Source organism: Sinocyclocheilus rhinocerous, unplaced genomic scaffold (genome assembly GCF_001515625.1).
Source record: "Sinocyclocheilus rhinocerous isolate Xijiao unplaced genomic scaffold, SAMN03320098_v1.1 scaffold2216, whole genome shotgun sequence".
Classification (NCBI taxonomy): Eukaryota; Metazoa; Chordata; class Actinopteri; order Cypriniformes; family Cyprinidae; genus Sinocyclocheilus; species Sinocyclocheilus rhinocerous.
In genome coordinates this window covers 78816-91668 of record NW_015641008.1, presented here as the reverse complement: position 1 = coordinate 91668, position 12853 = coordinate 78816, and the positions used below count along the sequence as shown (strand labels likewise).

At 37.4% G+C, this 12853-nt stretch overlaps 1 protein-coding gene across 1 annotated transcript in view; it reads right to left on the bottom strand.

The window, feature by feature from the left end:
• Nucleotides 1-12853, bottom strand: part of LOC107753445 (tectonin beta-propeller repeat-containing protein 1-like) — a 20509-nt gene that overhangs the window by 5415 nt on the left and 2241 nt on the right. Inside the window, exons 3-14 of the mRNA XM_016569588.1 lie at nt 10613-10795; nt 10407-10529; nt 10178-10300; nt 9815-10006; nt 9100-9201; nt 6583-6731; nt 4812-5362; nt 3892-4037; nt 3779-3799; nt 3440-3595; nt 2543-2692; nt 2295-2452 (exon numbers count right to left, since the gene is read on the bottom strand). Of these exons, the coding sequence (XP_016425074.1) occupies nt 2295-2452; nt 2543-2692; nt 3440-3595; nt 3779-3799; nt 3892-4037; nt 4812-5362; nt 6583-6731; nt 9100-9201; nt 9815-10006; nt 10178-10300; nt 10407-10529; nt 10613-10795 (2054 nt within the window). The remainder of the gene's footprint in view (nt 1-2294; nt 2453-2542; nt 2693-3439; nt 3596-3778; nt 3800-3891; nt 4038-4811; nt 5363-6582; nt 6732-9099; nt 9202-9814; nt 10007-10177; nt 10301-10406; nt 10530-10612; nt 10796-12853) is intronic.

Here is a 12853-nt window from a genome sequence, read left to right as displayed (position 1 = left end):
CCCGATACCAGTATCAAATGTGTATATATATATACACAGTATATATATATATATATTATACACACACACATATATACACACACACACACACACACACACACAAAGAAAAACAAGTAGATAAAATAGAAAAAATAGAAAGCTAGTGTTTGTTTGTTTCTTTTGTTTTTTGTTTAAAAAAAGAAGAAGATAAAAATAAAGTAGAATTAAAATAGAATAGAAAGTGTTAGACTTAGAGGGTCAAATAAAAATGGAACAGATGTGTTTTTAGTCGTTTCTTGAAGATGGTTAAGGACTCAGCTGCTCGGATTGATTTGGGCAGGTCATTCCACCAGGAGGGAACAGTTAATGAAAAAGTCAGTGAAAGTGATTTTGTGCCTCTTTGAGATGGCACAATAATACGCCGTTGAGAGCTCTCAGACCCTGCATAGACAGCAATGCAACTGTAATGTTCCCAGGTCCAGAAACGTAGTAAGGACATCGGTAAAACAGTCCATGTGACATCAGTGGCTCAACTTCAATTTTGCGAAGCTACGAGAATACTTTTTGTGCGCAAAGAAAACAAAAATTACTTTATTCAACAATTCTTCTCCCCCAAGTTACTTCTTACGCCATTTTAGAGAGTATCACAATGCATACGCACGCTTTCCCCTAAGCGTAAACAACGCTGATTACGCAGATTACGTTCATGCGCGTGCTTTCTCCCCCGAACGTAAACAACGCTGATTAGGTCAATAGTCCAGCCTGGATAGAACAAGAGCTTGAACAAGGAGTTGTGTTGCATGTTCTGAAAGAAAGGGCCTGATCTTCCTAATGTTGTATAAAGCAAATCTGCATTAATTAATTAATCTGCATCTAATTAATGACAGAATTTTCATTTTGGGGTGAACTAACCCTTTAACATCACAGGATATATATGCCATCATAAATTACATTTTAAAATATAATTTGGAAACAGTTATTTTAAAATGAACAATATTATTAGTAATATTATTCCACATTATTACTGTTTTTACTTTATTTTTAATCAAATAAACACAGCTCTAGTGAGCATAAGTGACTTCTTTCAAAAACATAAAAAAAGTCTCACTGGCCCCAAACTTTTAAAAGGTAGTTCTTTAATGAGGGGCTATTTTGACCTCTTCAAACTATGTTTCGTTTATGTTAAGCATTTATCACATGGTTTTTGGCCTTTGTCAACTTTCAAGTGAATTTTGGTTTAATGTGTGATGGTGTGAATTTTTTGACGTTATTTGTGACTAATGATGCATGTTGTTTTCTCAAGTTTTTGGAAAAACTCAATGGTTCTGGTGGGAAAATGTACTTAGTGCATTTTTTTGCTTGATTTTCACACTTAATAAATTTACTATAAAGATTAGTACAGAACAGCACAACCCAGATGTTCGAATTTGTGCAACGCATTTTATGGACGACAGTTTTTTAACAAGGCTGGTTGTGCACAAAGGCTATTTAAAAAAAAAAAAAAGGGTAAATTCCGACTTTGCTATGACAATCTGGCGCTTCTGAATCAGCGACTGTAAGTATGTTTTGTTATTAGTTCAAGTATTTGGTATTGGCTGTTCAAATGCGGAGTTTTGCGCAGCGCAGAGTAACGCGTCGTGTGTGTGTGTGTGAGGGGAACAGGGTCACATCACAGGAGAGTGAACTGCCTGTCAGAAATCATAGCACGTCAGCTGTCTTAACCGCGGCTTGTGTACTGCATCATCACTGTGTCTGTCACGCGACTCTGTTGCCCTTTCGGGCTTGAACTGATGGTAAAACTAACGGCAATATTAACTGTCTTGATATTTACTTTGAAAGCTGAAGCTAGTGATTATGGTAAGGGGTGTTACATTTCCGACGCGTGCTTGTGGTGTTCGGCCAATCACAATGCACTGGGTCAGCTGGCCAATCAGAGCAGACTGCGCTTGTCAAAGGAGGGGGCTTGGTTGAAAACGACGTGTTTGAGAGAGGTGGGGCATAGAGGACCTTCAATAATGTACAGTATTTGAAAAATAATGTGTTTTTTGAACATTAAAGCATGTCAACATATTCTGTTACACCAAATACACAAAATAATGATCTTTAAAATAGCATCATATGACCCCTTTAAATGTCTGGATGGGGGAAAGGCTTAAAAATTAAACATTTAAAAATAAAGTTTAAGGAATGTACTATAATACATACTTTAAGTAGCAAGCATGTTAAAAAAAAACACTTACGGTACAGATTAAGGAAGAATCACCTATTTACATCAAAATTGTTCTCATAAAATCAATCAGTCATCTGATTCTTACATCTGATCACACGGTGTGGGGTAGGGAGATGCCTCTAGTTCTTTTGTGGGCTCGCTCACAAAGATGTCACCTTTACAGGTGACCGACCAGATGGCTTGTTTCGAGGGTGGGCCCTGAATACCTCTAGAGTCACAACAGGACACACTGAGCAGAGCCAGCTGAAAGGATGAACAAACAAACTGTCAGGCAAACAGCAGGGTAATCACAAAGTGCAGTGCAATTTCCCATGATTAATGTTCTCTCCTCACCCAGTCGTGCATCTCCAGCTCTGTGGCCGCAGCCAGGCGGATGGGCCACCTCTGTTTGGTTCGCTCTGCTGTATAGATGGCAAATGTGTGTTTGGAGTCATTCAATACTGGCACCAGGATTGTCACTTCGTTAATGAACACGTGGAGATACTGGACAGAGAAAAGAGCAGAAAAAGAGGGTAAAATAGGGGTTGAATTTAGACCACATGAAATCACTTTACAAGCACAGATTTCTTTCCTGTGTTCATATACAGATCCATTCACAAGTTTGATGTTGATGAGATTTTTCAATGTTTTTGAAAAAAGTCTCTTATGCTCATCAAGGCTGCATTTATTTGATAATTTTTTTATTTGACAAAAATACAAAAACAGTAATATTGTGATAGATTAATAAAATGTAAAATATCTGTTTTTCTTATTATTATTATCATCATTTTGAAAAATAGCTCTGCTTAATACTTTTGTGGAAGATTCTTTGATGAGAAGAAAGTTCATACTGTAAGTATAGCATTTATTTGAAAACATCTTTACTGTCACTTTTGAAAAATGTAATGCCTCCTTGCTGAATAAAAGTATTACATTTTAAAAATAAAATCTTACTGACTCCATACTTTTGATCAGTGGTGTATTTCCAACAGAAATGTCTTGTACATTTTTTACCTCTTTTTTAAAAAAAACAGCAAATAAGCTTTAGATTAGTTTCTAGCTACAGTATAAATAATGTGGCATTAATTTTTAGTCCATTTTCCCAGTAGAGAAAAGCTGATCGTGTGCCAAAAATAGATTTTTATCAACTTTTAGCAGTACGCTAACCTTACTAGATGGCATCAAAGCTAATAAACATGGAATTAAAGCCACAAAACTACCATTTTGATTCCATAAAGGATGTGAGATTACCTTCTTTTCATCATTAAATGTGTAGTAGATAAACAGAATCCCATCCTTGTTACCCTCCGTTCCTGAAAACTGCTCCAGTGCAAACTGAACATCCACCCACTTATGAGGTTTCCAGTCTCGCCACCACTGCATGGTGCCCTTCTTCACCCACACAGACTGTGAAAAGGACAGGATTCAGGGTGAATCATTTATCAAATTATAAGCATTTTTTAAGGTTTGAGACAAAAGATTCATTTTCTAGGGGTAACTCCTCGGTTCTACCAAGCTGAGGGCCACTGTCATTGTAACTGTTGCTCAGACTATCGATCTAACTCTTGGAGCACTTGTGTGGACACTTACTGTTGCTATGTCAATGACAGTCTGGATATAATTTAAAAACAGATAAATGACAAAACTGGTTAGTATTACCGAAAACATCAGATGAGGTAAACAGTTTTGTGTGTGAGCACTACCTGTTCAATGGCCTGCTCATAATTCATGAAATTCTCCATTTCTCTCTTGGAGCGCTCGCTGAGCTGCTCAAATATCTGTTTACGCCATGCTGCCGTTTGAGCAGGTGTAATGGAGAGAGACATGGCCTGCATGGAGGAGTTCAGGGCTGAGGAGACAATCACATCTGATACGGTCAAGGACAAAGTGAATCATCAGATTCAATTACACAGATGGCAATAGGGCTGCACGATATTGGGAATATATGAACACGATATTTCCTGCAAAATTGCAAAAAAAAAGGGCTAAAAATTCATTTTTACTCTGAAGATTTTTTTTGTGTAAAATCCTTTTAGGGCCGAATGATTTAGGAACAACTAGAAAAATATGGCTTTTTATATTTAGATTTGCCAACTCAAATCTCTTTCTGCAACCATTTCAGAAATATCTTTCCACTTGAGGCCATATTCAAAGGTTTTTGACCAATTCAATATTGCTATAAAATATATCATTATTTTTATTGTGATTATTATGAAATAAAAATATTAAACAGAATAAAAAATATATTGTAACAAAAATTACACTACTAATATTTGCATTCTAATTTCTTTTTTTTTTTTTTCAAATGGTAAACCATTGGGTTTTATTTTTATAGTTTGCCAGCAAATAAAAAAAATATGTGCTGCCAGTTTCATACTGGAACTTGGCACCGTGTTCATTTACACGCATGTAGCCCATGATATCAGCATCTCAGAACGGCTCGATTCACAGTAAATAAACCAAGCTGTTTTTAGAAACTGAAACACTGTGTAAATGCAGCACTTCACTTGAAACCGGCAATGCATATATTCAATTAATTGAATCTTGACAATTGCACTAAACCATATCACAATATCGATTTTGTTTCAATATGTCATGCAGCCCAACATGATACCCGGCTGACCTGTGGATGTAGAAGAGTTGAACCAGTTGAGCTGTGTGTGACACTCAACCAAACATCCCCCACCGCTAACCCAGGCCCATTTTGGATGCTCATCTGGCCCGTAAGGCTCCTCTTGGGCCAAGTTATAGGTGGCTACAGAGGACAGGCTGCTGGTTTCAGCTGCGTCTCCTCCAGGTCCAGCTGTGAGGTGCGTCTGGGCTTCCTCTAGGTCCACATTGCTCCATTGAGGATCCACCCCACCTGATTGGCTAGGAGACAGAACCTGGGCTGGGGAAGCCCTGTCCTCCAACTCTTTTTCTGGGTGATCTTCCTCAGGAATAGATGGGCCAGCTGGGGGGACGTCACGGCGACTGATTTGGCCTTCACGGTCAGACACGAGCTCTGAGATGAAGCTGTCACTGGTCACTTTGGGGATGCGTGGTTTAGGGGCGTCTCCTATCTCAGGTGTTGGGACAACTTCACCCCCAGCTCTCTCAGTCTCAGGGTCTGCATCACTCAACACTGATGCCTGGGACTGCAGACGCACTTCACCACCAAAGAAACAACCAGCACTGTGAGGTGTAGAGACACAAAGTGTTAACATGTACAGCACCAGGAGTTTGGAATCACTATGACACGTTTATATTTTTGATTATTTAAGTTATACATTTTAACTTGTGATGGTAAGGTGCTTTCAGTATCCATCAATCCAGTCTATTAAGAGAACACCTAATGAAATTATCTATTTATCTATTATCTATTTGTTTATCTAAACTAATTATCTCATTTGAATTCATTGATTTGTGCAAAAATGTTCAACTATTATTGCAAATTAAATAACAATTTAAAACACTATAATTAAATGAAAAAAAAAAAGATTATTTGTCACATATGACAACACACTGCAAACTATTTTTTAAAGAATACCTAGCATTTCATGAACAATATAAATATTAATCCGATCACATAAGACAACACATTTTTTAAACTCTTATGCCACATTGTCTTTTTCAGTTTCTGAATTATTGACTACACTTGCAATGCTGAAGTCTACTTTTGGTTTTAAAGACACTCCTTTCTCTAGAAATTGATCATGCTGTGACAAAGCAACTTGATCCCATTCATTTGACTTCTGCCGTTCATTTAGTGACTTCTGGACAGATGAGCGACAGTGGCTGTTGGTAACAGGATGTAGGGCGTGTCAAGCAACATGACATGACATGATTTTTGCTGTATTCACCAATAGTAGAATATTACTTTTAATCAGTGTTGGGCAAGTTACTCTGAAAATGTAATCAAATTACTGATTACTCCTTTTAAAAGTAATCACGTTACTGTTCTGATTACTTTATTTCAAAAGTAATTAGTAATTAGTTACATTACTAGTTACGTTACTTTTTTCTCCATAAAATTTATGAAATCCCAGCATACACACTACCGATAAATATTTGTTATTAAAGCATCAACATTCTCAGAACACTGTTATTTTTAACTAAAGCAAGCGGCTGCTGCGTGCTCTAATTACTATTTTGAAAATTATAACGCGTTAAATTACTCCGTTACTAAAAAAGTAATCAAATTACAGTAACGCGTTACTAAGTAATGCGTTACTGCCCAACACTGCTTTTAATTCTTTTAAAATCTTAGTTTTAGTGGCAATATATTTAATTTGCAATAAAATGTCTAAAGAAATGTCCAGAAAGGTCTACCAATAACATACAACAAAAACTAGGAATGTCGCAACTAGGACATGCAAACTGATCACAATGTGCAAATTTTAAAGTCCACTAACCTCTGAAGGCTGCTTGCGCTGGCGCTAGAGTTGGAACGTTCACTATCTCTGGGTACAGACACAACTTTCCAGGCCTTCCCACTCAGCTCGCTGGCAGTCACACCCTGGCGGAAATATATCGCCCGGTCTTCAAAACCAATACCCCACACCTGAGCACAGAGACACATCACATGATCTTCACAGATCTCAGTGTAATAACTGCTGAAATGGTTTCAGAACCATTCTCGCTAGAAACATACAGTGCCGTGAAAAGGTTTTTGTCCCCTTCCTGTTTTTTTTAATTTTTGGCATATTTGTCACACTTAAAAGATTCAGATCAAACTAATTTTTATATTACACAAAGATAATGCAAGTCAATACAAAATGCAGTTAAATGATGATTTCATTTATTAAGGGAAAAAAACTGTCCAAACCTACCTGGCCCTATGTGAAAAATTAATTGCCCCCACTTGTTAAATCATGAAAGAACTGTGATTAACCACAATATTTTAGAGAGCTGCGTTAAATTTCACTAGCCACACCCAGGCCTGATTACTGCCAGACCTGTTGAATCAAGAAATCATTTAAAAAGAACCTGTCTGACAAAGTGAAGCATGTTTAAAGAGCAACACATCATGCCGCGATCTAAAGAAATTCAAGAACAGATGAGAAACAAAATAGTTGACATGTATCAGTCTGGAAAGGGTTATAAAGCCATTTCTAAGGCTTTGGGACTCCAGCGAACCACAGTCAGAGCCATTATCCACAAATGGAGAAAACTTGGAACAGTGTTGAACCTTCCCAGGAGTGGCCGGCCAACCAAAATTACTCCAAGAGCATTAGCGGGGATGCGTCGCAATATTGGAAATATTTCTGTTTTAAACCGTGAAGGCGAGCCAGTGGATATCACACAAGCAACGTGCAAACTTTGTTCAAGACTTAATGCCGGTGAACGTCTTTCACCATGAAAGTGAAAGTAAAAACTGACGGCGCTTTCTGCATCTGACAACGCACGCATTAACGGCGCATATTCTCTCAAAGACTTTATAAAGATATTACTGTTTTAATTTATTTCCTTAATGTTTCTCTTGTGGCCCGAACATATTGAAAACAATGAGAAGAAACGTATTTCGTGTTGAACAGGTTTTCTTTGAAAGTCGGCGCTTAAAATAAAGCTGCTCTTAAGTTTCATTGATGACTGAAGTGTTAACAATTTTATTTAGGCTATAGGCCTATAATTCATTGGAGGCTATAATAGACCTGTTTTAAAAGACATTTTTAAAACATTTTCAATGAGGAGTAGCCTAAGCTAATAGCCTAATCTTTTATTATCCTCACAGCGCGTCAGTTATGCGGTGATGCCCTATGAAATTATTGCGGAGCAAATTAATTGTAATATTAATTTAATAATAAAAGTAACCTAATAATAATAGCCAGAATGTAACAGGCCTACATTAATTGGAAATGCCAAATACTCTTAATAATGACCATATTTAATGCTTTTGACAATATCTCTGGCTATCGTCGATACATGATCATCGTCTTTCAATGCACCTCATCGTCTTATCGCGGGGCCCCAAACATGCAGCTCAAGCACACTTGGGTTATGCAGCAGGACAATGATCTCAAACACACCAGCAAGTCCACCTCTGAATGGCTTAAGAAAAACCAAAATTAAGGTTTTGGAGTGGCCAAGACAAAGTCCGGACTTAAATCCGATTGAGATGCTGTGGCATGATCTTAAACAGTCCATTCATGCTTGAAAACCCTCCCATGTGGCTGAATTAAAACAATTCTGCATAGAAGAGTAGGCCAAAATTCCTCCACAGCAATGTGAAAGACTCGCCAGTCGCTTGCCAGACACACAATTCTGCAAAGAAGAGTGGGACAAAATTCCTCCACAGTGATGTGAAAGACTTGTTGCCAGTTATCACAAACGCTTTATTGCAGTTGTTGCTGCAAAGGGTGGCACAACCAGTTATTAGATTTAGGGGGCAACTACTTTTTCACGTAGGGCCAGGCAGGTTTGGACAGCTTTTTTCTCTTAATAAATGAAATCATTATTTCAAAACTGCATTCTGTATTTATTCGGGTTATCTTTGTGTAATATAAAAATTTGTTTGATGATCTGAATCATTCAAGTGTGACAAATATGCTAAAGATTAAAACAGGAAGGGGGCAAAAACCTTTTCACGGCACTGTACTCAGATGAATTCATATATATGGCATAATATCTGGTATTTTAACACCAATATTTGTACATTTGTGTGTAATGTTTCACACAGGAAAAAAAAACGTTTATGCCACATTTTCATATTTGTATTTATGGCATTGATTAATGCATCGATCTATATGAAAGTTTCTGGGTTAAACCTTCAAAAGATTTTAGTAGCCAAGAGTATGCACTGTCTTTATTCTGCTGTTTCCTGCTTTTTATGTTGAAATATGTACCACATGTACAGTTATTCAATGTAAAAAGTACATCAGAGACAGAAATGAATGAGATAAACCAAAGAGGAAACACTACTAATCTCTGACCTGATCATTGAGACCCACGTTGATCATGACCATCTCTCCAACCATACCTATCCAACCTGAGCCACAAGGATTATGAGAATTCACACCCCGTCTAAACCAGACCTAATAAAAATAAGGAGATGTGGAAAAACAAGATAAATAAGAATAGAAAAATGTACATATCTGTTCAAAAGTTTGGGGTTGGTAAGATCTTTAAATGTTTTTCAAGTACCTTATGCTCAACAAGGCTGGATTTATCTTATCAAAAATAAAACAACAAAATTATAAAATATTACATAAATGTTTAACATAATTAACATAACTATTTAAGATATTTTAAAATATAATTTATTCCTGTGATGGCAAAACTTATTTTAAAGGGGTCATATGATGTTGCTAAAAAGAACATTATTTTGTGTATTTGGTGTAATGCAATGTGTTAATGCATTTTAAGGTTAAAAAAACACATTATTTTCCACATAATGTACATTATTGTTTCTCCTCTATGCCCCGCCTTTCTGAAACGCGTCGATTTTTACAAAGCTCATCGGTCTGAAAAGCGAGGTGTGCTCTGATTGGCCAGCTATCCAATGCGTTGTGATTGGCTGAATACCTCAAGCGTGTGACGGAAATGTTACGCCCCTCATATTGTCACGCCGTGTCCCGGCGCGGCGAGACAAAACCAACATCAATATTATCATATGTCTATCATCTACCTAATTTGTTTTGTGTGTACTTCACCACTACACTCACCCTTCAGGCAATCTCTGCCAATGCCCTCCCTGACCAGCAGATGACCCTCCCACAGGACAGCCCACACCAGGTCACCCGGGCCGCAGCTGATCTGCACAACCTCCCCTGGTACAGGTACCTCCTCCCAAACGGAGCCCTCGGGACTATGATGGTTGATGCCACACCGGAACCACACCTGCTCGAATGTACAAAAAAAACTGATCTTTATGTGGATAAACGGAAATTCATCTGAGTTCCAAGAATTACACTCTGTACAGCTTTGTAAGAACTGAAAAATTAATAGATTATAAAAGCATGAGGTGTTGTTGGACACTGTATGTAAGCCTGGAACGAACTGAGTTCTGACCTTTCCCTGCAGAGAGACCGCCCACAGTGCCAAACACCCTCTGGGCTCCTCAGTGATCTCCCAACTACCACAAGTGATGTCATTAAACGGGTCAGGAAGAGACTCAGTCTGCTCTGATGGGATCTGCTCTCACATATAAAATTCAAGTTTTTCCATCAACATTAAAGAGAAACCATTAAGATAAGATATACTGTATAATTGCTTTCAAGACCTTTGTGCTGTTACACACCTTGACCCAAGTGTCCTGTGCCTTGTACCTTCTGTATCGTATCCATCTGCGACGACGCACGCAAGAGTTCCATTTTTTGTCTTTCGTGTAAGTGGCTGGAAAATCAATAGCATATGTCCATCCCTGAAAACACACAGAATATCAGCTACGGCTTAACGCAAGTGAAAGCTCTTTCTGTGGTTTTAAAGACGTCAATACTGACTGACCCCTTTCTCTGTGGGCTCTCCTCCAAAGTTTTCATCCACGTACCAGTCCGCCTCCCACTCCCAGTTCTCAGAGGGCAGCTGAAAGTCACCCAGAGGCTGGTGCTTCAGCCCTGTGACATCACTCCACTGCCAGCGGTCACTGGGCAACAGCCGGTCCGAGAAGCCATCGACGGGGTTCCACCTCTGCCAGGAAACAGGAATCACATAAGTGAGTCTCATTTGATAATCAATGCTCTAGAGTTAATGAAAAATAATAGTGTTTACAATAAAAAACTTACAATTTTTTAGGCATGTATGGTTTCATATAGTTTTGAAATACTTTCATACTGTTTCGTGAAGAGTAACTATTTAATGACTCTTAAAATGCAATGTGGTGAAACCAAACTTATTTTTATTCAGTGCCAAGACTTAAGTTTTATTTGGGATATCCAATACTTTTTAAAGCCTGATTGAGGTTTGTTTCAATATTTTCAAATTCAACTTATTCAACTTTCAAATTCAACACTATTTTCAAACACATGCATTTTACTATTATGTCCTTACGTCGTAAACATAAATGTGGGCGGGACTAACTGAAACTGAGGAATCATCATGGACTCTTTTCACAAGACTGTGATGATGCGTTTCAAAGGTCATCAGCATCATTTTTTTTTAATATTTTGATTTTACAAACAACTGTACATACATTTATAACACTATACTTTGTCTCATATCACCTTTGCATCAAATTACAAAAAAACTAGTTAACGCTAATGCGAGAGTGTTTCTAATGCTGCGTCTATGGGAGAGATGGTAAATTTGACATCGTTCTCTCTCCTGACTACCATCATCAGTCTCTCTCAATTTTTTTCCTTTTTTTGAACATCGTAAAAGCACTATAGTGGAGTTTTTCTTTTGCTATATGAATGCAAAAATATATTTGTGGTACTTTCCCATTCACTGCTCTCCAAGTTTACTTGGATATAATTTCCTGTATATATTTTTTCTGCTTGTTGGTCAAACCCTATAACAATGATTTGTAGGGCTGGGTATCGATTCAGATGTCCTGATTCGATTCGATTCGCAAGCTCTCGATTCGATTCGATTCTCGATTTTTTGATTACATTCAGTGAATATAGTTTTAATACAAATGCTATTGATATTTCTAAAAAATTAACAGTAAACATCAGTTTACAAATGGTGAATTAATAAAAAGAAATTAAGAACCACATGCCTGTATTTTAACCCTATACTTTTTTTTGTATGGGTCCTTTTTAAAAAAAAAAAAATAGGGCCCTATAAAATGTTCTTAATTTTTCTGGTAATCAGATGAAGGCATAAAACATTAATTTAATTTATACTAATCAAATGAAAAGTAAACCCATTTATTTTTTGGCAAACAAAGTGCTGCACAACAGAGGTTTACTGTTAAAATTAAAAAGAAAATAGATGTGATTACTCCTTTAAAAATAAAGATGTATTAATATTTATCAGCAGTAGTAGCATTGATTCTTAAGACTGCTAAATAGTAATATATTCTGACAGTTTCTTAACGTTAAACTAAACATTTATTTTGACGGGTTGCGGTGAAGAACTTCCAGCTGCTGTGTATGTGATATGACGGTAGTTTTCTCAAATGAAACGGTAAAATGCTAATAAAGTGACTCTCAGAGCAGCTGGAGATGACATTCGTGTTCATATCATCATATAGTGAGATGGCAGAAGCTGAAAACACCGCGAGCGTCATCCGCGCTTTAGTCTGTGTAGTGTGCACAAAACAGTGCGCCGCGCCATCCGCCATTCATTCATTCATTGCGGAAATCATGGCGCCTAAGCGTGATATCAAATTCTTCCGCAGATTTATAGTATTACTGTAGCACTTCACCTGAGCATTGCGAATCACGCGTATGGCCATGATAAGCGCTGAATGAATGACAGGCTGTCTGTTGTAACATCGCGCAAGGTAAATAAGGGTGACATCTAGTGGAGAAGACTAATGATAAGATTCACGTTAATCAGATCTGGTTTTAAATGTGTGCTGAAATAAATCCCGGAAAAGATCGATTCGCGGCTTTTAAGAATCGATATCGAATTGACGTCATTTAAAAAAACGATTAATCGAAAAATCGATTTGTTTGCCCAGCCCTAGTTCCCACGCTACTTGAAAGTACTTGAATTTCAGACATATGGATTCAAGGCCTGAAAAGTACTTGAAAACAAACATAGGTCCTTGAAAGTGCTTGAATTAAATTTGAAAAAAAA